Here is a 27,872-nt window from a genome sequence, read left to right on the forward strand (position 1 = left end):
CTCTACAACATGAGCTACATACAGTCTTTGCAAACTGCCTCTCCTCATTTTTCTAACAAACTCCCATTTTCTTCTTGAATGCTGAGACTGGGGAGCAGATGAGTAGCTGGACTTTGACCCTTCCTTATCAAGGGGTGGCGTGATGTGACATTCTCTAAGTATCACCACCTACATTTAAAATGAACTGCAAATTCCCTAATGCCCTGTATAAATCTCCTTTTTTCCCTTGTAATCTGGCTTTTGGAAGCGCTCCCATCATCCTGTCTCGGCAAGAGGTGTGCTGCAAGCCTAGTTATCGTGGTGTTGAGAACCCCGTTCTGGGGGATAGGTTTTTCACTTAACTTTCATCTGTTGACAAGCTGAAAACCTTTGCATTCTTGTGCTTCACTCACTTGCTGTGTTGGTTCTTGAAGGTTATTTTGAGAAGGAGAGTTTATTTTTGTCCCAAGAATAAGAGATGAGTTTCTGAAAAAATACAAAGCACAGGTTTATGCTTTTTTTTAACCCATTCTATTTATCAAACCTCCTCATATGTTGTTGTTAAAGTTGATTTAGATAATTCAGTTGAACAGGAGGTGTTTAATTAGGAAATATATTAAAAAAAATCTTGAATAATAAGTTGAATTTTAATTCTGCTCTGTTTTTAAAATTGAATTGATCACAAAGAATGGCAAGAATTATATCAAAACTGCTTTCCTCTTTTCCCCACTATATTGTCTTAATTCTCTTGCGAAAGAAAGATTTAGAAATCTAAATGAAGCACATTTGAGTCTCGTCCTTCACTGAATCCTTGTGCTGACTAAGAATATATATAAAAAGAATTGTACTCTATATTTATGCAGATTTTATGGTAGTTTAAATCTCAGCACGTGAAACCAGTGCAGTATGGGTAAATAACACTTTTGTAGCAGTCTGACAGGTTTTAAATGTCATCTCAGGCATACTGAACTAGAATGAGCAAAGAAGCATGGGCATTATTTGTGAGAAGCAAAATCAGCATATAAAAAAACCAGTGCATTTCCTGACCCAAAAAATCAAAACTTTTCATTTGTACTGGTTCCAAACCGGTGCCTGGCTTCCTGTTTTCAGCTCTAAAAGAGCTGATGCACCTTCTTATGTACTTTTCTGGTTGCATTGCTCAGAAATTTCATGTTTCAGGGAGTTGTATTGTGAGAAATTATCTACGTATCTTTTTTTCCCTTAGAGAGTACTTGTTAGATATCAGTAAATTGGAGCTGAATTAAGTAATTTTGTCTTTTCATCAAAACATTGTATATAAACCAACAATAAATGCTATGCATCATATGCTAGGGCGTATCTGGGAACTTTATATTAAATGGGAGAAGTTTCATTGTGTTTTTATCAGGGATTTTGTTTGTTTGTTGGGGTTTTTTTTTAGTTTTTCAGGGGATATTTAGACCTGTACTGAGCAAAGTAGTGCTTTGTTTCACTGATTCTATATTAATTTCTTACAGATAAACAGAGACTCCAGTAGTAACTTGTTTGAAATCAATGACAGAGTTTGCATTGACTTTTAATAAATAATGTGTCAGATTTCTGCATGAAAATTCTAATGGCTCTCATTCTTCCAGTGATTTAATTTTTTTTTCATCCTCCTTTTCCTTAAGGAAAACAAGATACAGATCTATACAAGAAATTAGATTTTGGTATAAAAATAGATTTTGAATTATTGAAACCTTAGAATAGCTGACAACATCTTTAAATCAATGGATTTTTAAAAAAGAAATATTAGGAAATAATCCAAAAGAAGATGTAGCAAATGGGGTGAAGTTGGCAGATTGTTTAAAATTAATGTTTTAATCTCAGTTGAAACAGCAACATTTATCATCTTAGTTCTTTCGTAAAGTGAAAACACGTCATTCAGTCTAGTAAGAATTTTTTTAAATTGAAACGTAAAGGTCTCTATTCTAAAAATCATGCTACAATGAATTCTAGTTTAAGATCATACTGCGAGCTTTATTTAGTAAGAACCTAAATACACTATAAACAATTCAATTTGAGAACCAAACTGATTTTAAGCATGGCTTATTTTAAAGTAATTTGTACTATCCTTGTAAGTGTTTGGGGTTTTTTAAAGTATAAAATCTTTGATTTCTTCATTTTCATTTATGGCTGTAATGAGGTGTACTAATTAAGTCTGTTTCAGTATACTGTAATTGCCTTTCCAACCCCCTTTGCAGGAGAGGAAATATTTTGTACGATGTCCATGGTTTTGGTTAGGGTGTTAGATTTCATTCCACACCACACACCCCCCCCTCCAAGAAGGAAAGCCATACATTTGTCTCTGTAGTTAAAATATCACCTTTTTTTTTGGGTACCAGAGATGTGGTCAATGACAACTGGCATCCTCAGCTTCGCAAGAGAACAGAATTTTGTATGTCTTTCAAAAAGTTGGGTGTGGTGAGGTGGTTTTGCCCATTTTTTTTTTTTTCTCTGTTTAGTTTTTGTTTGCCCCGTTTCTTCTGCTTGGTGCATTAAATTTCTCCAGTTATTTGTAAGTTCTGCATTATGCAATGATCCTGCAGACAGCTGGTGTGGAGCATGGAAAGGTACTGACTGGTGAGCCTGACCTCTGGGCTGTGGTTTAACAGGGAATTAAGCTGACCTAACAGCTCACTGCTGTTGAAGGGGAGAAGGTTTAATTTCCCTTTCCTCCCTTCCTTGCAGTCTCACCACTTCTCCTCTGCATGCCTGATTCCTGCTGGAATCTTTGCTGAGCTGACCTAGCTCTTTACCCCAGCAGAAAGCATTACTTCTTCTGGTTATTTTATTGCTAGATGATTTGTCTCATGGAGAGGAATCTGAAAAGCAGCCAAAGCAGTACAGTGTCAGAGACAAAAGCCAAGGAAAGGAAGCAGAAGAGGAGGAGCTCAGCTACCTGGAAACCCTTGCAAACGTACACAAGCAGTACAGGGGGTGGTAGGCTGAGCCTCTGTATTTAAAGTCAGTGGGACAAAGAAACCAATTAATTGGGCTCTGCTGCAGTAATTACTCAGCCCTACGTTAGGGCCCAAATTCGGCATAGCCATGATAGATTCCTGTGAATTTCACAACCATGTTCTATATACATTAAGCAAATGTATAACTGTCATCTTCGATGACAGAATTTCTTTTTGCAAATATAACTCACTTTAACCTGCTGTGAGATAACTGTAAAGCTTCCTTCTGCAGCTGACTGAGGCAAGATCTGACCAAACATTAGGAACTCGTTCAAGGGAAGTATGTTTATTGACCACCTTGCAAGATTAGATGTTTAATAAGATCTCTGTAATAAATACAGACCCTTCTCAGCTGTTCTTCAGCACACACTGGGCTTTGATCTTTCTTTTGCTTCATTTGGTGGAAAGAGTATTTATATCACTGGTTTACTAATGTCAAGCCTGTCTGGCCTTTTCTTTTTTACTAATAGTTTTGTGTAATTCATACATATTTTTATTGCAACATAGTGATTCAATTAAGTAGCAAGCATTGCCAATGATACTTTCTTCATAACCTTTTTATGTGCTTGCTGTAGACTTCTGTTGGGTTTGTCATTTTGCTCTCTGAGAATCTGTAAGAATGTAAGGTGGGATAGTTGAACAAAATCCCTTAATCAGATTCTTATTCTCTAGTGCACAATTGTTTTTTGAGATATAGGTATTGCACATTATGTCAAAGTCCAGACCAGTGGATGGGGCTTGCCCCACACCCCCTACCCCTCAAACTCAACCATATCATTGCTCTAACCAGAAATCTCTACTATCCAAAGTAGATACGCTCTGACTCAAAATCAATGGAAACTCCTTTCCTTGGATGTGAACTTTAGCCAGGGCAGACTTGTGACAAATGGTCATCTTGCGTATGGTACCTAGAAGCAGCAAGCTGAGTTGTCGAGGCACTGTTTTGTACTGAGCTGCTGAATGACCATCAAAGGGGGAGTATCGGCTTGGCTGATGCAGCCTAGGTTTTTTCCACTGACTTTTAGCTTTGCCAACAATAATTCTGAGTCAAGTAGTTCTTGCCACGTGGCTGCTTTTGCTTGATTTTTTTTCCCCCCTCTGTTCTCCACCCTCTTGTTGTAAGGGTTTATTTGTCTTTATGGAAGTGGATCACAAAACATTTTGAGAGCCCTGCTAAAAATGCGCACACGCAGACACACACTTGCGCTCTGACTCTGGTTTTCTTTACTGAGGGAACTTCTTGCCTCAGACTCAGTAACAAAGACTGAAAATCTGGTAGATGGTGTTTTGCGTGAGGGACAAGCATACGCGATATGATACAGGCTTTCAGAAGGTGAATGACAAAATTGGCTGCAGTAGATTTCAGAGATAACATTCTGTCATTTCCTACCTGTTGAGCACAAGCATCCCTTTTTTTGTCAAATCTGTGCAAGAAATGTTATTTTTGATGCCAACAGTGGAGAACCTGTTGTGATTTTCCATCTGTCTTTAACCAGATGATTGCTGCTCTGCTTCAGACCGCAATGTCATCTGGAAAGCCCCTTGCTCAGTTGTCATAACAAAAAAAAAGTCTCCAAAACAGAAGAAAAATAAGGCTGGTAATTGGGAGAAACATCAGGCAGTTTTCTGGTGCTCAGGCCATAATGTAGCTTGAAAAGCAAATAAACCATGATACAGGGTAAAAACAAGTCAGAGTGATGCTGATTTTGCACTTTTTTGTTACTGTTCACCTCAAAAAATTAGTCCAGAATGATAGATGTCAGCAGTTACGGAAATACAAGTTAAAGTACCGAAGAGTGGTTGCACTCTTGTCTTTCTGCTGTGCCTTGAGCTGCAGAAACTTGCCACAGGGAAAGCGAGGTCTGTGTTTGCTGAGAGTGTTTATCAGATGTCTCCATGGGGAGTATTACTGTAAAGTATTTGTTAACAGTTTCACAGTGGCAGTGTGGGAAGACCATAAGGGCAGGACCAAAATGAAGCACTAATGATCGATGAAGTTAGATCCTTTCCCAATTTGGCTACAATTTAAAAGGTAAAAAAATTGTGGATGAGGAAACAGAGGAGAACCAGAATGGGACCCAGAAGAACAAAAATAAGGATGTGAAGGATCTGGACACCAGAGGAGAGCGCATGCTGTCTTGACCTGTCGTCCTTGTGTGAGACACTTTTATAGGAGTACGTACACTGCCATTACTTGGTTAAATTCCCTGCTTTAAACATAAAGCAGAAAAGAGGCTGGTGCATTTCAATGCTGTTCATTTTGCACTTTTCACAAGCTGCCACTTAAAAAAAAATGTTTGGGCAGGTTCTTTGAGGATGAAGAATAAGTGTAGGAGCAAGTACAGAAATTTACTTCTGTGTATGTCAAACTTTCACACATGCATCTGTAAGTGTAGTGCATACATACGAGCTGGTAGGAGGCTTTCTTCAAACAGAAGGGCTGGTTGGCTGTTTGCTGAGAGATGCTATAAATGTAGATCTTTTTGAAAATCTAAAAATTAACTGGTGCTAGTGCAAGACAGCGTTTTGTTGAGTGAATGTTTAGTAAGACATCAATAGAGAAGATGAGTATCTTCTCAAATACTATATATAGCATTGATTCCTAAATTCAGAAACAAGTTCTATTTGTGAAAATAGATCTTAACTGACAGCTGCTTGATTTTAATTGTGTGGTCCTCTTTTTATAGGAGTGATGTAGGGAATTACAGGTCATTTGCATCATCCTGTCTCTTGGAAAAATGTTGTCAGTTCCCGCCTTCATGTGTGAACCTTCCAGGAGCTAATTTTTACCTTTGCTTTGGAAGGAAAGTATATATCTTGAAAAGAAACAGGAGATGACCTCCCAGTCCAGCTTGGGGAGAAGGGAGGGAACAACTGCAAGCCAAATAAAATGCCAGAAAAAGAAAGTAAAAGGGACTGGTTCTGGGGTGGAACTAGATGAAGAACGGAGCAAACAGGAATGATTAGCCATGATTACTGAAGGGTATGGTATATGTTGATGGGGAAATTAAATTTATTCTTCCATTTGGTGTGGCAGTTGTTGATGGATAAGATCAGGTAGCACATCTCGCTCACTTTCAGCTTGCGGGCCTGTTCCTTATCTTGTTACTGTTACTGCTCAGCTTCTTTTGGATTATTTCATGAATGGATATTTGCATCTGTATTCAACCAGAAGTCTTTATTTTTTTGTTGCTTTTTCTGTTCTGTGGTACAGTCTCTACTCTTATCCTACTCAACATCTGCCCTCAGCTTCAGGAGTGCAGGAGTAGGTATTATACTGACATGTCAGCCTCTCATCAGCTGCCTTTCCCTTGCTCCTGCTGCTCTTCAAGCCTAACTGCTACAACATTAATGAGCACATGTAGTCCCTCCCTTTGTTTCTGCAGTCTCCCAAACACACTTCTGTCACTATTACCCATTGACAATGTGTATTAACATTTTTAGTAGTTGCCTCACTGCTTGGACCCAACCCATCTTGGTTTCTACTGCTCACTTTAAAAATTAAATAAATTGACATTCGATTTGGCAGAGCTTTGTCACAATTTTCAGCCTTTCCTCCGTCCCATCTGCTCCCCCAGCTGCTCAGTCACACCCTGCCCTCCATTTTCAGTGCGCCTAGCTGCAGATAGATAAAATAGCCGGTAACTGCTAGTCAGGATGTGTCGCTTCCCTTCCCACCGTCCCATCTGCTCCTTGCTCTCTTTCAGCTTTTCACCCGTCCCGTTATTTTTGGCAAAGGGCTGCATTGCAGATGACCCAGATTCAAGGGATGCATTGAAGTGTTCACTTTTGTGGTGATGGGATGATTACCAGGGTTCACGGATAGCCATTGAAGAGTTAGCCTGACATTTATCTAAGAACATGTTCTAAAAGAAAGCACTTAAAAGCACTTTTAAGATTGAGTGGGTGGCCTCTCTTGCTTCTATAGAAAAGTAAACAAATTTGGGCCTTACTCTTTAGTTGTGATGCAATGAGGGGTGAAAACCAAAGTTCAGATCCTTGAATTGCGCTGGTAAAAGAACCCCAGCAAGGGATTTGAGGTTTTTTCCAGACATTTTCCTGATATGCATAATGTGGTACCACCTGTGCCCCTCCTGTACTGCAGCAACTTTACCCACAAACATTTTACCCATCCGTCCCCTCCCCCCCCCGCCAAATCCTTGCAAACCATGTATAAAAGACCATTGCAAAGAATATTTCATATAGTTTTTTTGGCGTAAAGATGAGTCAATGTTACACTAGCTTTTAAGCATTGCTTCTTTAGTAAAAGACTTCAGGAACTTGAAAGGATGGAGCATTACTAACTGTAGGAAGCACAGTTACTCCCCTGTCATACATTAGGAGAAGCAGTGAAAGATAATGCAGGACTAGGTGTTATATTCGTGGTAGTTAATTTGCTTGATTTCTTCAACATAACAAACAGCGGAGTTTGTGTATCTTATTTTAAAATTGTTATGGATAAGTTGGCTGATAGATTTAAGTGGGAGAGGATGAAATCTGTAGAACAGATAGTAATTAAATATTATATGTTTAAAAAAAGACAATTCTTCTAAAAATTGTACTAGATTATTTTGACCCTTTAAAAACCAAAGGCAGATGAAAATGGAGTAATGTAATCTGTAGTGTTGTAGTTTGTAGTATCAAGCACATGTTTCATGTCACTCTGGCCATAGGATCTGACAGTCTTATTCCACGGTGCATATGTTCCCATAAGAAATACTCAACTGCTTCTCCCATTTTACCATACGGTCTTATTTTGCCATGTGCTTGGATACCAAGTCTCTGGAAGAATAGTTCAAAAAGAAATAAATGTTGTGAATCTCTGTTTACTCCATGAAGATGGACGCTTGTTGAAATTGCAGCAAACTTAATTCCATTACATGGGACACTTTAAAGTATTTTTAGTATGAGCAAGCTTGATAACATCACTGACTTTATGTAGAAGTTTTCTTTAATCTGTCTCAGAGCAGCTATATAAATGAGATACATTCCAAACGCAGCACGCGTAGATATTTTCCATCTTCCGAGTGCTTGCCAAGAAGTTACCAGCTAATGTCTGTCAGGGGAGGCTTCTTAGCACGTGTCGCGCCGTCATCAGGCTGAGTTTGCAGTGTGGTGGAAAAACATGCGCCCCAGTTCCCGAGCCCTCCCTAAAAAGCGTGATGCATGTGACCTGCCCCCAAAACAAGCTGCTGCAAATGGATTCAGCAGCCCTCTGAATAATGAGCGTTTGGGACATGCCAAAGCAGCATGGTGCCACAGCTGTTGCTAGAAAAAATTAGAGAATGGTTGCTGTAGGAAGATGTGGGATTGGGTCCCTGATAAAATACTGGGGAATATATTTCTGTAAAAGAAGACTTCAGCGTGATATTTTGTATAGGACTGCCTAATTTTGACTGCTGTACAGAATTCGATTTTGGGGTCTCCTCAACTTCCACATGGGCAGGTGGGTGACTTATTCTGGCCAGTATTCCCCACATTTCTCTGTTTTTTTGCTAGCTAGAAGTAAATGCTTTTAGGAAAAACACATCTGGACCCTCAATTTCATCTCCCCCGTGCCATTCAGTAATATTGTTGTACACAGTCGGGTAAATCAGTGCACATGCAAATTTATTGTTGATTAGCTCTAACTTACCTTAAGGAGGAGATCTTTCAAATGATGCTGTGCTTTCTGAAGCCACTTCTCCTGCCATGTTTGTTTGTTTCGCACTCATAGTGGTGTAATTACCTTGCAGAGCGAATGAAATTCTCTCTGCAATTCTCTCTGAAATTCTCTCACATTCTCTCTGACTTCAAAGTTCCACCATGTCCTCTAACTTGACTCTTAATTCTAACCTAAATGATCTATTCTGGTGTGTGTTGTCCTTCATAAGCTATCTTTCGGAAGAAACAACCATTATACAAGGTTCCTGTTTCTGGCTTGGTTTTCACTTAGCGTCTAAACATGCCATGCATGTGTAACTGGAAATGGATTTAGGAATGGGAATGTTTGGACCATGCAAATCTTTTTCACGCCTGTCTTCTTCCACCCCTCTCAAACACATACACAGATTTACTTTTCAAGGTACCCCACTATGTGATAGTATCATTTATTTTTGTAAGATGACTGAGAAGGCCCACTTGAGATAAATCTGATGGTAGCTAATTTTCCTGGACCCAGCAATGAGCAGAGAGAGGTTTTTCCCAACATCTGGCAAAAATATCTGAGGCTGATCTTCATTTACAGCAGGAATTGGATTGGACTAATAACCCAAACTCCATTCAGTTCCAGGAAAGGTGGCCTGAGACAGCCTTTGTTAAGTCACCTCCTCTGTCATGCCGCACACCTTTGGACTCTGTATCTTGACAATATGTCTATTTTTAGTGTAGTTTAAATGCTACAGTCCATTTATTTCACAGTGTGGGGTTGGTGGTGATTACTAAAAGTAAAGTATGATGAAGTATTGTGAGATTACAAGTAAGATGAAGAATTGAGGAAGGATGCAAATATAAGGGTTTCAGCCAGGCAGCATGGCTTCGTTGTCATTTTAATCATAGGTGCTCTTTGGCCACCCTATCTTCTGGCTGTATTTGCAACAAGGGAAGAGGAGAAAGAAACAGCAGTAAACCCCAGGAAAACACCACAAATCCATAGCAGCTGCTTGTGTTGTTGCAATGGAATGTATTGTTAAAAGCATTAAATAGCATAATGAAGAGTTGTGGGTGTGGAGGGGTTTTTTAATTTTGTCTACTTTGATGAAAACAACTTGCTGTATATTCAGAAAAATCCACATGCTGGTAGATATTTAAATCACCAATGTTATTACGGATTATCTAGACCAGCCTCATTCCTTTTTCATGGGCAAATTAAAGCTTCCAGTGTATTAATTTGAGCACAATAGCTGCTCAGGTACTTTCATAGTTAGCTTTTTCTAGGTGACATGAGATGTTTAAAGAACATTTTCTTTTTTTACCTTTTACCAATGCAGCTGGGTAAAAGCTGTGTTGACATCAAAGACTCTCAGGAAAATGTGTACAGCTTTTTGGATCAATGCCTAGCAGAGTTAATGGAAATTAGCTGCAGCAAAACCCAGAAAAGGTTCAGCATTTGTCTAAACTGTTTCTGTCTTAACCTACTCCTTTATACCTTATAAATGACTAAAGGCTTTTATGGTCTGTACTACAGTTAACTTGTATTGTTTAACATATAGCACTTTTATAGAGGGTGATGTATTATATGTGACAGTTTTATTTATTTTTTTAGTAACTGTATTCATTTTTTAAAAGAAGTGGCAGAGTTTTTTTAGCTATTCGTGTTGTTTGTCTTAGTCATACTGGTTTGGGTTGTAAAGCAGGCAGACCTCACAAACTTACCATGTCTAATCAGCGCCTTGGTGGAAAATGCAGTCCAATGCCAGCTGTCTGATGAGTTGTCCATCTCTAGCTCTTTCTACAGCTTTACCAGAAGATTCTTTTTTTTTTTCCCCCTTTCCTAATTAAAACTGTTTCTCTATAGAGTGGATGAATAAGTTTAATAGACACAGGGAGAGTGAAAAGTAGATCTGATGATAGACTATGCTCTATAGATAAGCTACAGCTCAATCAGAATTAAGTAGCATGGTGTGAGAAGAGGGTAAGTTTGGTAACTCTTAACACAAAAGTTCAAGCTAGCATGATCATAACTGCTGCTTATTTAAACTTGGTTGGTAACATGGATTTAATAGTAAGATTTTAAACATTTTCTCTGTGTGCATACACTTATGCATTCTGAAAAGGCTTACATTTTTCATATATAGGACCACGCATTCATACTGTGCATTTCAGGAGGAGACAAATTTAATATACCCTCTACCTGTGTGTGAACTGAAGAAGAAAGTTTTGGGAGTCCTTGGGCAGCTTTGGAGATGCAAAGTACTAGAAAGGGAAAAAGTTCTTTCACTAAGTAACTGTCGGTGTCTGTGGATATTTACATAATTATAATATATTCTCTACTCTTCTTCTGTGATGCTCTAGTTTTCATCCAGAATTTTCAGAGAAAAATGTCAGTCTCTGTTTTCATACATGAATGTTTTTCATAGCGTCATATGGAAGATTGACTATCGCTGTATTGCGCATACAGCTGATACAGAGTACTTTTCCTTGAAGCTTATCCATCGTGATTTTTGTGCTGACTCAGACTGATTCATACACTGGATATAGTTCTGACTGGGGCTAACATTCAATTTACCAGAGATCTGTTTTTCAGTAATGTGTTAAAATTGTACTTTTATGCTTGTAACTGTCATTTATTTGAAGATTTGTCACTTTATAATCTAGTAGTTGAAACATTTGTTTTGATGCTTACAAAACTAGCAATTTAATTGTCTAGGAATGTATTTTTAGGTCTGTTTTGAGTATGTGTTTATGTTGTTTCGGGTATTTGGGCATGAATTCTGGTCTGGCTGCAGCTATTAAAGATTAGTTACTGCTCATTTTTTGATGCCGCAGTCACAAGACTTTGTTTTCTGCAACGTCAACATTTATGACATGAAGGCTGAGCAGCTCCTGATATGTTCCTTAGCTCCTATGCCCTGGGAAGTGCTCATCACTTCACACAAAGCATTCAGTCTTCTGCACATTCAGGCACTATGTAAAGAGGCTTTCAGCCTGGGGCTGTGATGAACCAGATATTTTTCCTTATGCAGTAATGACACATTATTTCCTTGTGATATGCTATAATGCTCTTGAAAATTTGTTCTAACAACTGAGTATTGGAGGAAGCTAAAACTTTCTTATCCTTCTTTCACCATCTTCTTGCAGTCTCCGTGCTGCACTCACAACTCAAGTGATAATGCAAAATACAGATTCAGAAAAATGTAAACTGGTGTATGGTGGAGAGAGACCTACTTTGTTTGTATCCTTAGTGCAACGGTACCAAAAACTTTACACTTCTCGAACATGAGCAGTAATATTTGTACTGAAAAATAATATGGGATTGCATGTGTGTTTAAATCTTTTTCTTTTTTCTTTTTTATGGAAGCATCTGTTTATTAAGATTTATTGTGATAGCCAGTTCTGATCTGACACTAGAATCTTTCAGTGAAGTCTTATTAATCAATGAAATCATGAATGACTTCTGAAGTTGTTTGATGCCGTTTGTTTTGTACTGAAGTGCTTTACTTCATATTGGAACCTATTGGATAGTATTATCCACCTCAGCAGCACATTGTTACTGTTTATGTCCATCAGCAAAAATTCATCAAGGAATACATTAATAAGAAAAGAATTAAGTCATAGAACATATAGAACTGTGTCGAGTTCTGGGCTCCCGCTACAAGACAGACGTGGACATGCTGGAGTGAGTCCAGCAAAGGGCCACAGAGATGCTGAAGGGTCTGGAGCATCCGCCGTAAGAGGAGAGGCTGAGAGAGCTGGGACTGTTCAGCCTGGAGAAGGGAAGGCTCAGGGGGGATTTTATCCATGTGTACAAATATCTAATTGTAGGGGAGAAGATGACAGAATCAGACTCTTCTCAGTGGTATTTAGTGACAGGACAAAAGGCAACAGTCACAAACTGAAATAGAAGAAAGTTTTTTTTACTGTGAGGGTAGTCAAACACCAGCACAGGTTGCCCAGCGAGGTTGTGCAGTCTCCATCGTTGGAGATATTCAAAACCCAACTGGACACAGTCCTGAGCAGCCTGCTCTACCTGACCCTGCTTTGGTGACCTTTCTAGGTAACCTCCAGAGGCCCCTTCCAACCTCAACTGTGATTCCACACCGCTTTTTATTGTGAAGTCTTACCCAAGCTTAAATGGCATTGGTGGGACTTCTGCTGGGTATTTCAAAAGCTTTGGAATCTGTTCCATAAGGATTTGAACTTCCACATAAAAGTTGTTCGTCATAACTACAATGTCTTTTTCTAACATTGCCTGAAAAATTATAGAGGTTGTTAACTTCATCTGCACCTTTTGTTTTGCCCCTCAGGAACGTTTCTTCTCGCCAAGAATTCGTCGTCGACTTCATGCTGTCCTAGCATCTGTTAGCACTTCAATGGTTGATTTTATCAAATCTAATATTTCTTGGAGGAAATCACGTTGGAAAAAATCTACTGGAACAGGATCTTTATGGAAGGCAAGTTTATTTTTATGTGCTTTCTAGATAACAGAACTTTCCAAATATTACCTTGGGTGGGCTGAGCCAGGCTCTCTCAGTGCACTAACTGGGAGTAACTTTTTTTCTGTTCCTGTTCAAAAACATCAAAAATCTGTCTCACAAAATCTAAATAACTATGCAGGCCATGTGACTACAAAGAAACACTGCCTTTCTCCCATCACATGTAGAATAAGAATTATCAGGCTTCTCTGTCAGTGAAATCACTGAAGATCAAATAATAAATGTGTGACAAGTTAGCCAGGTTGGATTTTTTTTTTCTGCTCTGCATTTCATATACATCAGTAAGAAAAGGCATACTAAAGCCAACCTTATAGATTCTGTGGAAGGTTAGTGAATGAGATCTGCATAATACAGCATAATTGAGCAATTGAAGTTTTTTTTGTAGCGAATCTGTTGTCAGGGTAGAGACCTTCTGACTATCGAGGACGAGGTTTGAGGACAGGGGAACTTGGGTGACAGTATCAGCCTGTGGTGTTGCTGAATAAGCAGTATGTAGCGTTGTGCTGTGAGCTGACTCGGGACAAATCCAGCTTTATTTTTTTTTACCAGAGCTCAATGTAAGCGGGACTGGTTTTCTTCTTGCTGTTCTTATTGCTGCCAGAGTTCCACATAGTGAAATACAGGTCTTGTAGAGGAATATTTGTTCCTCATGAGGGAAGTACTAATAGGCTTCTGTGCCTTGAAGCACTTTCCTACAAAGACCACCACTGTCTATTGCTCCTTCATGCAGTGTTTTCTCCTCATGTTCCTTGCAATGGTTTAGAGGTCAGCTCTGGAGTTCCAAGGTCCTACTTAAGCATCTCAAAATAATGAAACTATTAAAGAGTAAGTTGTGTACATAAACTGAAGGATTTCTCTTCTGAGCTCAAGCAAGAAAGCATTCAAACAGCCGTAAGAAAGGTACATTTTAAGCATAAAATATAGTGAAGCAGGGAAGATGGGATGAAATGCTTGTTCATGTTTGGTTTTTGCTCTTAAAACAAAGATTTGTCTTCTGTTTTCTTAAAAAAGGCTTCATTTTCTCTTAAATTGTTTCCTCCCAGTTAGTTGGCTAATAGTTTCAGTAGGAAAAAATAGCTGATAGCATAAGTTTGGAAGTAAAGCTAGACATCATTTCTTATCTATTAAAAAAAAAAAAAAGCACTGGTGAAATTGTCCATTTCAGATTTCTAGCTTCATGCAAAATATTTTCTTAATGCAATTTGTATATTGTAAATGGAGAAAGTATGCCTTCCTCTTCACAAGGGTTAGCAGTTGGCAGAATGCTGGGGTTTGTGTCTGATGAAGGGCAATGTTTTAGCAAGTAGAACAGTATTTAATTAAACAAGATCAGTTATTGATTGTTTTTCTAGGTTTGGTTTGGTGCAGGTTTTTTAATAGTTCTTTGGTTTATTGCTCTGCATGTAACTCAAGTACATACAGTTACTTCAGTATTAGGTACCAGGTGTCTAAGATAGGAATAGCAAATTAGTTTAATCATTTGTGACTATTTCCATGATGTTATTCAAATTAACTTTATTTTTAGAATGTAAAAGCTTTTGCTTAGTGCAGCTCATACTCTACTAGCAGAAATCACAGGGTTAAGCTTTAGGTCACACAGATGACTGCGAGCATATTCTATTACTGCTTTGTGGTTCTGACAACTCACGTGTACAAACTAAAACAGCCGGTAAGATTTTACTGCATCGACACTCTTGCTCCATTGTTTTCCACTGAAGGCCAGTCAAATCCAGAAGGACTATTCAGAACTATGGTCTTCAATTTAAAGTAAATTTAAGTGCTGGTTGGTAGGAGATGTAACAAAAATCTACACATATATTTGCGGAGTGCAATGCTGAAAGACAAAGATAAATAAATTTGTGTATGGCCTGCACTGTTCTGGTGAATGCAATTCATCAGTATATTCAGACCAAACGAAATACTGCAGTATATACTCTTTGGTCATTCCTTTGTCAGCCCAAGGACAGATGGGATGATCTAGCTGCTTGTCTTCAACTCAAGTTTTTGTCATTACCTTCATAAAAAGTTAAATGGGGAGATGCTTGACTTCTTTGAAGCAGAAAGGGTGGTGGGTAGTGAGTTAGCGTTCGATGAGGTAGGAGGGTGTTTGTTTTGGGGTTTTATTTCTACACTTTCTTTCTGGTGTGATGCAAACAACATAAAGTTCCCATGCATGAAGATTTTCTCTTGTGCACTATGGTGTTGAAGAGCTTTGATTAGAACATATGTTGACCTCCCATCAGTGTCTTGTAAAAGGTACTCAAGAAATCTGGCAAGGGACCTCTTCTGTATATAATACCCAAATCTGTGTCCTTGCACTTGGTAGACAAAGCAATGTTGTAATGTCCAGTACATTACTAAGATCTGCTAGATATGTAATCTAGTTACTTTGAGTCAGTAATTGTTAGCTTTGGGTTGAGAAGAGAGAAGATACTTGGTGAATTTCAGGTTAAAATATTAAAAATAATATTCTTGCTCTATTTAAAACCTTTTTGATCTGTTTGAAATTCATCTTAGTTTAGGAAACCTAAGCAGGGCTATGCACCACTCTAAAACCAAACCTAGAGAGTAGACATTTGCATTTGGAGGACATTTCTACATTCTTAACAACCTGCACAGTAGGTCTTGAGAGTGGTTGACTGAGGTGGCAGATGACTCTGTAGCAATAGTGTGGCATAAAATCCCTCTGAGGTAAGGAGCAGAGATCAGGCAAGGAATAGAGAGCTGTGAAAAGTAAGCTGTCCACCTGCAGATCAGCTGCAGAGAATAGTCAGTTCCTTTCCTTTGTTCAAATCCCACAGAATTATGTCAACAACAATTTGTACACATACAGGTAGGAAGAAAATAGAATAGATGTGCACTTCACAGTTTGTAAATATAATTGGCATTTGTAGATCACTAACAAACTTAGTCAAGAACACATATGCTAAACTCAAGCAATAAAAAGCATCTCAGAGCAGAAATCAGATCTCCAGATTTAGGTACAGCTTTAGGTGTTGTGCATGGCACTTTCAGGTCTGGTAAGTAAATGAACCTCAGAATATCAGTATTTTAAAACCCTAAATGCCCAGCATATAGCACTTTGTAGTCAGAAATTAGGAGTTCTATTGTATAATAAAAACAATGTGTGGAGAGCAGCTTCCCATTAGCATGTATGTGATGGTGATGCAAATTTAAAATGGCGAACTCTTAAAAGGAAGTTTTACTGAAGCTGAAGATATACAAAATGCACTTCTAGTTTTGCTCTTTGTTTACTGAGGAGGATCTGTTGTGTTCTTTTCCAAAGACTATTATCAAAAAGCTATACAGTTGTCTGAGAGTGGGGAGGAGAGGACATGGGTATGAAAGCAGTTCAACCCCAGGACAGCATAGTCAGTGCAAGGAGGGCCACACGAGTGCGCTACCTTTGTTGTCAAACCTTTGTAGATTGCTTTCTAGGAACAGGATTTAGATGAGATTTTCTCACGTGTGGTAAGCTTTGGATGCTGCAATGCCCCTTGCCATGCTATAGTTATCCCTTGTCTTTTCCCAGAATTCTTGCTTGACTGATGCTTGAACTGTTTTTCAGTGCCTTGGCAGTGCTTTCGACAGCTCCCATACCACTGACAAGGAGAGTTGATATTTGAGCATGCCAGGCAGCAGTATTTTTCAACATTTGTTTTCCTCTTGTGAAAAATAAATTAAATTTATCTGGCTTTAAAATTAATTTCTGTGCATCATTAAAATCACTATTGCCAAAATTACAAGAGTGTGGGGGGGTGTGTCTTACATGTATGAGTATTTGTTCTTAAATTTGTTCTCAAACTGTTCGGATCAGCCTTAGTGCTTGTTTCTAAAACTTAACTTGGCCCCTTAAGTTATTTACAAAGAACAAAGTTCCTGCAGCAAGCATTTGCTTTGACTTTTTTTAGTAAGCATATGATACAGTGTCATGCTAATAAGAAAGCAGGAGAAATGTCTTCTATGTAACAAACTGGTTTTAATCCTGTATTCAGAGTAATTAATTAATACTTCTCTTCCAAATGAGAGGCTCCAAAGAGGGAGGGTTCTTTTTGGAAGGACTGTCTCCTGGGACCGGTGCTGTGCAATGCTTTTGGCTGAGAGGCTGAATTATCTTAGCAAGCATGGCCAAAGGCATTAAACTGGGAGGGGACACAAGTATATTGGGCGATAAAAGTATAAAATGCTCCCAGCTCTTTCTCTGGTTTGCGAGGGACAGAGCCCATATCAGTGAGGAAAATGCACAGTGCGTGCCAGGTGTATTTTACTTTGAATAGCTGTCTGAAAATTGGACAGCCATCATTTAACTTAACTATAAACCTGTACTTTAACTATGCAATTTACCTTGCTAAATTGTGAGAAGTGCCTGTCTTGAGGGCAGTTCATCCCACATATATCTAGCTTAGCATGGGATGAGATGCACTGTCACCCTTCACTGGGTTCAAAGGCATTTTGTACGGGCTAGTTTAGATTAGATTGGACGTCCAACCTTTGAGAAGGTGTCCTTCAGTAGACATCCAGCTAAGACTGAATTTCACCCTCTGTTAGAAATGATTTACCACAGGAGTACAGAACGGCTGGCTGGGCAGAAGTCCTGCAATGAGGGTTATCTGACTGTTCTACCAGATTGCAAACTTCGTGCATCAACAGCATCATACCACTTCCAACAAAAATAGACCTTACGCTGAGATGCACTGACAGCAGTGTAAAATGCATAAAATAACCTCTTCTCCTACATGATCTTCTGAAGGTTAAAGTAATAATATGTCCAGTTTTGGTTACTGCAGTTTAAAAAAAAAAGAAACACACGACAATTAAGGAGAGGGAAATATGGCAACATGACTGGAAGCCTAGGAGCCATGACCCTGAAATAAATGACATTGTTTTGTTTTGTGAGGAAAGTATTGAGGGCAGAAATAGATACATAGAAGTTTCTGCAAAGAAAATGTTAACAAGCTATTCTGTATTGCCAGTGAGGTCAGGAGAAGAAAAAAAAACCTGTAAAGTGCAGCAAGGAAGATTTAGTTGAGGTAGGAGAAACTTTCAAACTCTAAAGCATGGAAAGCATTGGAACACATTACCTGGGTAAGCTGTTGGATTGCTGTCTTTGGAGGACAGTCTCCAGGTAGACAAAAATCTGTCAAGCAATGTGGAAAATATTGATTTCCTCGTGGTGTAGGAAGAACCTCTGAATGGCCTCCAGAGCCATTCCAAGCCCTGTTTTCTCTAGGTGGTTCATCACCAGATACAACCGTTCACATGGAAGATAAATCAGTGTACAGGATTTTTATCTGGATTTATATACTTCTTCAGTAAGTTAAGGACCATGGTAACGTACAAAATGCAGTTTCAGTAACATTTTATAACAATGTCTTTTTGAAGTTTGATGATCTGATGGTGGAAAAAAGCCCACAGTGCTGTGGCTGAGGTGCAGCTCAGTGGAAATCATGGTGCAATTTTAAACTACTAACAAATACTCTCATGGAGAAGTGTCTGGTTTTGGCTGGGGTAGAGTTAGTTTTCTTCATAGTAGCTAGCGTGGGGCTATGTTTTGGTTTTGTCCTGAAAACAGTATTGATAACACAGGGATGTTTTTGTTATTGCTGAGCAGTGCTTACACAGAGCCAAGCCCTTTGCTGCTTCTCACACCACCCCACCAGCAAGGAGGCTGGGGGTACACCAGAAGCTGGGAGGGGACACAGCCAGGACAGCTGACCCCAGCTGACCAAAGGGATGTTCCGTACCGTATGACATCACGCTCAGCAATAAAACTTAGGGGTAAGGTTGACCAGGAGGCCACTGCTTGGAGACTGGCTGGGCATTGGTCAGTTGGTGGTAAGCAATTGTTTTTCATTTGCATCACTTGCCTTTCTTGGGTTTTATTTCTCTGTTATTTTCCTTTTCATTACTTTTTTTTTAAATTATTATTTTATTTTATTTCATGCTGCTGGAGGGGGGGGAGTGAGCGAGTGGTTGTGTGGTGCTTAGTTGCTGGCTGGGGTAAACCACGACAAGAAGTCTGAAATTATTTGCTGTTTCATACTCGCTCTTTTCTCTTAGCGTTTAGGATGAAATGCATAGTGTTGTATATGAATATTTCATTAGATAAATTTCTGAGAGCATTTAAAACCAATTGTACTATGCAAAACTAAAGCTGATTTCTCAATGTCTAATATTTGTTCACTAATTGAAGATGGTGAAGCCTTTATTTTGCCCTCAGTTTTCCCTTTTGGCTTGCTTTGAAGAAAAATCAGGTTTTATGCTGATCAGAATTCAGTTATTTAGTTAATTTACAGGGAAAAGATTTTCTCATCACTACTAGGTGATTACCTGACCTACTTCATGGAGGCAGGGAGCCTTTGGAATTCTTCACAGCTGTGCAGCACTATCTCAGATTGTGTTTCACAGGGCATCTTAGACATTGATTTGCAAGTGGGAATTTCCATGATAATGGCATACAAGGTTCAGAGGTTCGAGCGAACCATAGAGTTTGGTGTAATACGTTTGGTGTAACATGCATAAATGTGGAACTTTTGGCTTGCTTTGGCAGAAACAGCAGACCATTATCTTATGGCATTAAGTTAAAATGATGCTGTTTGCTAATTACACTATATCACAGTATTGAGGATTATTCTCAGAATTTATATGTGTTTCATGTTATGTAAATCACGTAGCGAATGAATTGAGAATTGAAAGGATATCAGGATCCTTCAAGGCATCATCCTGGACTGCTGTTACCTCTAGAAGTTTTGCCCTTGATTTTGAAGACAGTGAAATTAGGTCCTTTTTCTACAAAAAAATCACTTATATGTTAGTGGTTGAGATGCCTTTCTCAAGCTTTCAACAACTAAATAATTTAAAAACCATGAGTTACTTATTGTGTAGCTCCACTGCTGTGTGAGATGTCAATAACAGAAAGAGATGAGAGATTCCTGTATCAGTTGTTGTATGCTCTAGTGTGGCTCATGTAAGATCATCTCTACCTATTAGACATGTTGCTGATTGTATGCCTTATTTGCTGCTATAATGAGTGTAGGAAAAACGTCTCAGAGTGATCAGCAGTTCATATGACAGCATCTCTCCCTTCAGAAATCTGAATATTACTAGTTAGCTTAGTTAACAGATTTAACACATTTTAAGGGCTGAAGGAAGCTAAGAAAAAGAGTCAGAGCAAAGTAGTTAGAACTTATTATTAAACGGAGTTTTGTTGGACACTAACCCTGGGGTGTTGCCAGGTAACATACAATGATGTACTAGAATCCATATTGCACTTCAACAATTTCTGAGATTGCTAGCAGTGAAATCTGTAAATACCTAGCTATGAAGGAGCTTAAGGGTGCAGGAGGAATGAAATCATGTAGCGAAGGACCTTGAAGGAGGCCACAAGACCTGTCAGATGAGGCTGTCCCTGTGACTGCGTGATACTTTGCTGTCCATTCTGCTGTGCATCTCTTGCAAAGCCTTCATTCAAATTTCTTTGCAGCTGAAAGAAACAAGAGGGCTACTTCAATAATTGCCTGTTAGAATTGTTGTCGTTTGTGTTTTCAGATGGTCCTTGTTATGGTTTGGAAGCTTCTGCTGTAGAGTAGCTTGGCATATGGTCTTCCAGCATTCCTGTTCCCCCAGATTTTCACTTTCACTGAGAAATCCCACTTGCTGCTGTTATGCAGAAACTAACTTAAGGTCATTTAAAAAAAAAAAAAAATTATGAATGTTATATTGATGGATTGCATAATTTAGAGAAATATTGTATAGTGGCAGGAATAGTACTGAAGATGTCACATTTTTCCAAATGATTCATTCCTCTTCATGCACAAAGGAAACTTGTTTTTACAATCATTTATGTGACCTTGCTTGGTGGGTGCAGTTCATTGGGAAGTGAACTGGCAAAATGCCAAGAAAAAGAATTTTGGTCTGCAGTAATAAGGAGGCAGTGATTTTTTCCCCCACCCCCCTTTCACCTCCCAAAGGATGAGAGCTGTATAAAAGCAAATATCCACATTGTTTTGGGAGGGTTTCTTTAGAGTTGAAACAATAAAGCATGTTCTGCCTTCTTCTATTGAATCACATTGGTTTGAGCCTCCGTTCTAAGTGAAAACTGTTGGAGCATTAGAATCATAGAATCATAGAATGGTTTGGGTTGGAAGGGACCTCAAAGATCATCTAGTTCCGAAAAAACCACTAGACCACGTTGTCCAAAGCCTCATCCAACCTGGCCTTGAACACTTCCAGGGATGGGGCATCCACAGCCTCTCTGGACAACCTGTTCCAGTGCCTCACCACTCTAACAGCAAAGAATTTCTTTCTAACATCTAATCTAAATTGACCCTCCTTCAGCTTAAACCCATTACCCCTTGTCCTGTCACTACACTCCCTCATAAACAGTCCCTCTCGAGCTCTCCTGTAGGCCCCCTTCAGAAACTGTTAAGCTGCAATAAGGTCTCCCTGGAGCCTTCTCTTCTCCAGGCTGAACAATCCCAACTCTCTCAGCCTGTCCTCATAGGAGAGGTGCTCCATCCCTCCGATCAGCTTCGTGGCCCTCCTCTGGACTTGCTCCAACAGCTCCATTTCCTTCTTGTACTGGGGCCCCCAGAGCTGGACACAGTACTCCAGGTGGGGTCTCACCAGAGTGGAGTAGAGGGGCAGGATCACCTCCCTCGACCTGCTGGTCACACCTCTTTTGATGCAGCCCAGGACACAGTTGGCTTTCTGGGCTGCAAGTGCACACTGCTGGCTCGTGTTGAGCTTCTCATCGATCAATACCCCCAAGTCCTTCTCCTCGGGGCTGCTTTCAATCCATTCCCTACCCAGCCTATAGTCGTGCTTGGGATTGTGCCAATCCACGTGCAGGACCTTGCACTTGGCATTGTTGAACTTCATGTGGTTCGCACAGGCCCACCACCTCTCAAGCCTGTCAAGGTCCCTCTGGATGGCATTGCTGTGTTTAAATTCAGTTGTTTCTGTCGAATCTAAATAGTTTAGTCTTTACAGTCTTAGGACCTCATCTTGCAATCATATCAATGTAGAAAGATCCTTCTATCTAGAAAGTCCCAGAACATGTGTAGACACGTCTGCCAGGATCAGTATGATTGCAGAGTCTGAATTGGTCACAAAGAACCTACATCTCATGTACCATGTGAAAGCCTTTATTTTACATGTGGCATGTACACGTACAGTAATGCAGGAGAGTCTACACCATGACTGCATGTACAGAGTTCACTGTTGTGCATTATGCTGTACGTGACTTACAGAACTAAATAAACTACACTGCACACAGAAAACGGGGGAGTTGGTCCTATATTTCACTGCCTTCTTGGCAATCTGCAGCTCTTTATAAAAGAGAACAAGTTCGGTACTTAATGAGCTTTGCTGATCACAGGCAAAATGCCCCCAGATTTTCAATGACTTGGGCAAGGTTCATACACCTTTTTCTTATCTTGTAATGATGCCAGTAAAGTGTAGGATGGTACGATCAGCAGTTGGAGTAGTGGGTTGACCAAGTCCATCTTATGGATGTAACCTTGATGGTAGCAATGTGCTTAGTGTGGAAACTGGAATGAATGGTACTACCAAACGTGTGTGTTCTGCTGGTGTAGCAGATCAGTCCGTGCTGTTTTAGCATAGTCTTTCAGAGACTACTTCAGGAAGTAGTTTGACCCTTTATGTCTTGAACATAGGATGAACATAAAAAAATAAAACTAGTTTTTGTCTCAAAAAGCTTAAAATTGCCATGGCCTCATGACTGCTTGTCAACACATGCAATTCAGCTTGTAATTCCTATAGCAAAGCTCAGCAAGAAGTAAGAGGATGGGAATGTTTTAAAACTCATGGGAGAACATTTTTTTTTTTTTTTAAATCTTGTAACACCGCTAAAATGCCTTTCTTTTGGGTCCTTATGCACATAAAGTACGATGACAGACACGTCAAAAGGCCATGTAGGAATACCCTTGTAACCATGTTTTCTTGAAACTGTTCTTTGAGAATTACTAACAAGACAGGAATAGTGCTCCTCATTTCCTTATGAGTTGTAAATTAGCTGGCAGGGACTGGGGCTGAGGGCTGCCACAGGGAGCACTGATGTTGCTGCCCGAAGCCACACTGGAAGATAGGAGTGTGGCTGCGGTTATGCCAGATCTCTTTTGTCATGCATGACCAGCAAGAGTAATTTTTGAGGACCATTAGCTTTCTTTTCCACTCCAGGCCCTACTCATCCTCAGTGTTGAGGGCAGAGATACAATTTTGGCCATACCATGCAGAGGAAGAAGTGTAGTGACCCACACTGACCATGACTGTTTCTCTTTCCTGCCATTGCACTTGCTGGGCTCTTGCCATGCAAAGTAGCCCAGCCAAGAACCTTAGGAGGGCAGAGGACGCTCACAATTTTGCCTTTTTACTCCCCTTTTTTTCTTGCCATACACAGCAAAACTCTCACAATGACTCACAGTAAGATAGCCTGGTATAAAATACTTGAATTGCTGTTTTATGCTTACTGTGTCACTATGCTTATTGGGAAATTTATACATAAATGAAATCGTGGCATGTATGTAACTGATTAGTAAGAGCGATAATTTTAGCTAAGACTTGCAACCATTGAGAAAAGTTCTCTGAAGAATGATGCAATCTTTTTTGTTTCTCGTATTCAGAAATTTCCAGGAGTCTTGTAGCTGCTACTTCTTTCTCATCACTGAATCCTGTTTCTTCCTTCTGTCAGCTGCTTTCATCTGTCTTCAGATTTGAACTAGTCCTGACTTTTTTTCAAATGCTCATTGAGAGAATAGTTCCCAAATACAGAAAGTAACCATCTAACAGCAGGAGCTGGAACACCAGCTGTATTTAGCTTTGCAATCATTGAGACTTTCATGACAACTTTCTGAGTTGTTTATTTCCTGAAAAGTAATGTTAAAACAGCATTGTGGGGTTCCACAATTACTGCCACTTGGAACCTGCTGGATCAAATTTTCTCAGCTTATAGGAAAAAAAGACACTTTTTTCCCCAAATGCCAGCCCTGCGTATCAGCTTGAGATCAGAAATTCAAGCTGTGTTCATTCTGGCTCTTGCATCTCTTGCAAAGTCAGAGATGTTCTTAACAATTCTGTTGTGAAGGTGCATGGGTCACAGAGGAGGCACAGATCCTCTTCTAAAAGTAGTGTTGCCTGTGCAACAGGAATGAAAAGCAGTTAAGAGTTTATTTTTCTCACCAAGGAAGCTTGACAGTAGTTTTTACTACACTATAGCACAGTTCTGCTGCATAAGTAGGTAACATATTTACACTAATGCTGTTTTGTCTGTAACTCTGTTCTAGGTTCACAAAGAAAGATAGTTGTCTCAGAATATTTTAGCATCTTTCTTTTTATCTCTGAATGAATTTATTTCAACCATCCTTAAATAGCCACTGCTTTAAAGAATAGGAAAACTAGAAGTATAAAAATCCTGCCAAAAATCAAATTAATTGATTGGGCTTTGTCTCATTGTCTTGACTGTTGGTTTCTGGATGGGGTTTTGGTTTTGGGTTGGGTTTTTTTGAGAGGGAGAGAGTGAAACATTGTACCCATATTTGATAAAATTTATAGATTTACACCCTCATAAATGCTGACAGTTCTGTGAAATGTCTTCTAGCTCCTGTCATTACGTTTCTTATTAAATTGCATGCTGTGCCATGTTTTCTTAGTGCACTTGGTCCCAGCCCACAAAATTCTGAAACTCTGCAGAGTTGAGGTTTAAGTTCATGCCCGACTTCGAATATGTCACGCTTTATGTGGACTTGATCAAACCCTATGAGAAATGGCACCATACAGTGGGGCAAACATAGCTCTGATGTCCCTAAGGAAGCACCATGAGGGCAGAAGTGTGTCTCCTTCGTAAACAGCTGGGATTTTTTGCTCAGTGTTCTACCGTTCTATTGATAGTCTTGCTATCTAGTCTGGACCGGATGAAAAGGATGGATGAGCAGGGAGGAATGTGGCTTTCAGTACTTTTCTGATCTCTTTGGACACTGTCTTCCCCTGAGAAAATGGAGAGATATCTGTCTCTAACTCGTAAAACCTCAGTTCTGTCTGCTGCAGAGGCTGCACCCCTGGGGTACGGTGCTTTCAGGTGCTATCGTGTGTGTGACTTCCGACGACCATTTGAATACGTGGGTTTGAAGTGCACGGTCCAGGTCCACCTAAGCTCTGAGAGACCGGATAGAATTCGAGTACTAAATGGCACAGTTCCTAGACCTAACTTCAATAATCCTAGAAATGCTACATTTTTCTGTTAGTGCATGTATGTGTGTGTGTGTAAGTAACAGTATGTAGCTGAGATACTAGACTAAATAAATGCAAGAATTATCAATGTCTTAAATCCAGCTGTAAAGTCAGAGATCATCATAAGCATTCCCAGTTATTGTTACAAATTATATCTGATGCCTGCTGTTCATTCTGTAGTGAAATAATTATAAATTGCAGGGCAGGGAAATTCCTCAAGAATATTTCTTCCAATAAAGTAATGGGCTTCTAATATTAGAATAGTTTTTATTTAATAAACTGTATTCCATTTTATCTTTCCCTTTTCTCACTTATTATTTCTAAAATTCCCAATACGAGGAGAGCATGTACTGATACCCAGTTGTGACTTGTTAAGTTGGGGCTATCTTCCTAGGTCTTGAATTTTCACTGTTAGTAGGTTAGCTTAAAAGCCTGATACAAATGTGTCTTAGCCCTCCATGCTTTAACAAGATCTGGTTTATTTCCGACAGTTGTTGAGATACCCAAGTCTTTTTCTCACACAAATCTCTGTCACGCTGCCAGATCTGTGTATCCCTGCCCATTCTACTAGTTAGCAGTAAATGGCATGAGTTATTTGTAGTTAGAGAGTAGCACGCCAGTATTTAAGCGTCTTAAGCAGAAAATATGCTCTGTTGTTAATAACTAATTTAGTTACTTTGACTTTTTTGTTTTACAGCTACTTCCTTATTTTTTGCAGCTTGCATGCGAAAAATAATAAATAACAGGATAGGTTTTTTTGTTTTGTTAACATCCATGCTCCTAACCATATAACAACAGTGGACTGTTGATTTTTATTGCTTCTGCCCTCTTTCATGTGGTTTTTATTAGACCCACAGCTAAGCCTTCTATCAAATATAATAATCCTTGTGCAAATTCTAAGTTAGGCTTTGAAGCAATCCTGGGAGAAGAGTGACTTGTGTATTATAATACAAATTATCCATAAAAATTCCCCAATGGTGGGACTTCTGTGTCTGAATAAAGATTTATCTTGCATCTAGACTGGACAAAAACCTCAAATCATGGTACTTTGTTGTGGGAGAGGGTCATTTGTCTCTTTAGAAATAGTAGTAAAGTGCTACTGTAATAGTTGCATTGTTCAGATGGAAAAACATCTTCTTTAGTAGTTCTTAACATTGAAGGAGAAGTATATTGTTCCGTTACCTTCAGATTAATACAGATCCTACAGTGAGGAATAGTTTGCAAATATGAAAATGTTTTAAACTTGACTACTGTGACTATAATGCTTTGCCAACCCCTCTGTTAGTAATATTTACAGTGAAGGCATCTTCTATTTATCAGATAGTTTGTAAATAATTGAAACCCAGCATATCAGAAAATCTTAATGTTGTCCCAGTTGCTGTTACTTTTGATTTAAAATGCTTAAAATGGTGATCTGAGTTCTAGCATGTCTGTTGCATGCGGCTGAGAACGTTTGATATAATCCTTTGTTGCTATTTATAAAAACTGCATCAGTTATGTTTTTAGTGTAGCAAATCAGAAATTAAAACATACATGTGGAACAAGATAATCTTTAAGACACGGGCACCGTTCATTACAGATGATGTCCAACATGTGGATATCTTTTTTTTTTAATTCCAATATTGGGACAGGACACAATTTGTTCATTCCTGCCCAAATAGCGTGTTTAAATGTTTAAGAACAGTTAACCTGTAGACTGATTAGAAATGCGGAAAATGTAATGACTGAAAAACTCTAGAGAATTGCTAATGGCATGTACAGTCTTTCGCCTTAGCTTAAGCTCAAAATTTTTCCAGGTCAGGAGCAACTGAGATTTTGTAGCACCTAATAGTTTTTTCCGTGCCTCTGGAATACAAACTGGGCAGAGGGTTCAGATACAGTTGCTGTTGTTTAGCAGGAACTCTGCAGTATCAAGGTGGGTCTGCAGACCGCTCTAGCAGTGGAAGAAGCTTGGAGGGTGAACAACTTCTCTTGTCAATAGTTTGGCCATTTGAGACCACAGCTATTGCATAAAAGCTATGAAAAAAGTGAGGGATTCAGTTTTTGTCACACGCCAGATATGCTAGAAGGAGTATTTGCATGGCGGTTTGGATATTACTTCCTCCAAAAGCAGTCTCACTCTAGCTGATCTTATTCCTAGCTTTACTAAAGATGCCCTAGCAGAATGTGATTCTGTTTTCCAGCATTTTCTTACACGGGTTGATTACCACTTCAGCAGAAATAACAGGAGATCTGCATGACAAATACAGCAGAGTGCCCCTGTGAGTCAGTATGTACAGCCAAAAGAAGGATCATCGAGACTTTCACGGGAAAAACATCACTAGAGCCCTGATGGAAAACCATCACTATCCCCCTTTTAACGTTATTTGACTCATAATTCTATGAGAGCAGATTACTGTACTTAGAAGCCTTTTCTTGTCCACATGCCGAAAGTGCTCACTGAGGTGTGTAAACAGCATTGCGCGCAGTTTAATACAACTCTCATAATGTGATTTGGCCAATGTTGTATATTAAGTCAGGGGCAGAAGTAGAT

At 39.3% G+C, this 27,872-nt stretch overlaps 1 protein-coding gene across 1 annotated transcript in view; it reads left to right on the top strand.

Annotated features, from left to right (window-relative positions):
* Window positions 1-27,872, top strand: part of HHAT (hedgehog acyltransferase) — a 160,271-nt gene that overhangs the window by 79,627 nt on the left and 52,772 nt on the right. The window contains 3 exon segments of the mRNA XM_075749183.1: window positions 12,905-12,973; window positions 12,975-13,025; window positions 13,027-13,051. Of these exon segments, the coding sequence (XP_075605298.1) occupies window positions 12,905-12,973; window positions 12,975-13,025; window positions 13,027-13,051 (145 nt within the window).

Source organism: Balearica regulorum, chromosome 3, assembly GCF_011004875.1.
Source record: "Balearica regulorum gibbericeps isolate bBalReg1 chromosome 3, bBalReg1.pri, whole genome shotgun sequence".
Classification (NCBI taxonomy): domain Eukaryota; kingdom Metazoa; phylum Chordata; class Aves; order Gruiformes; family Gruidae; genus Balearica; species Balearica regulorum.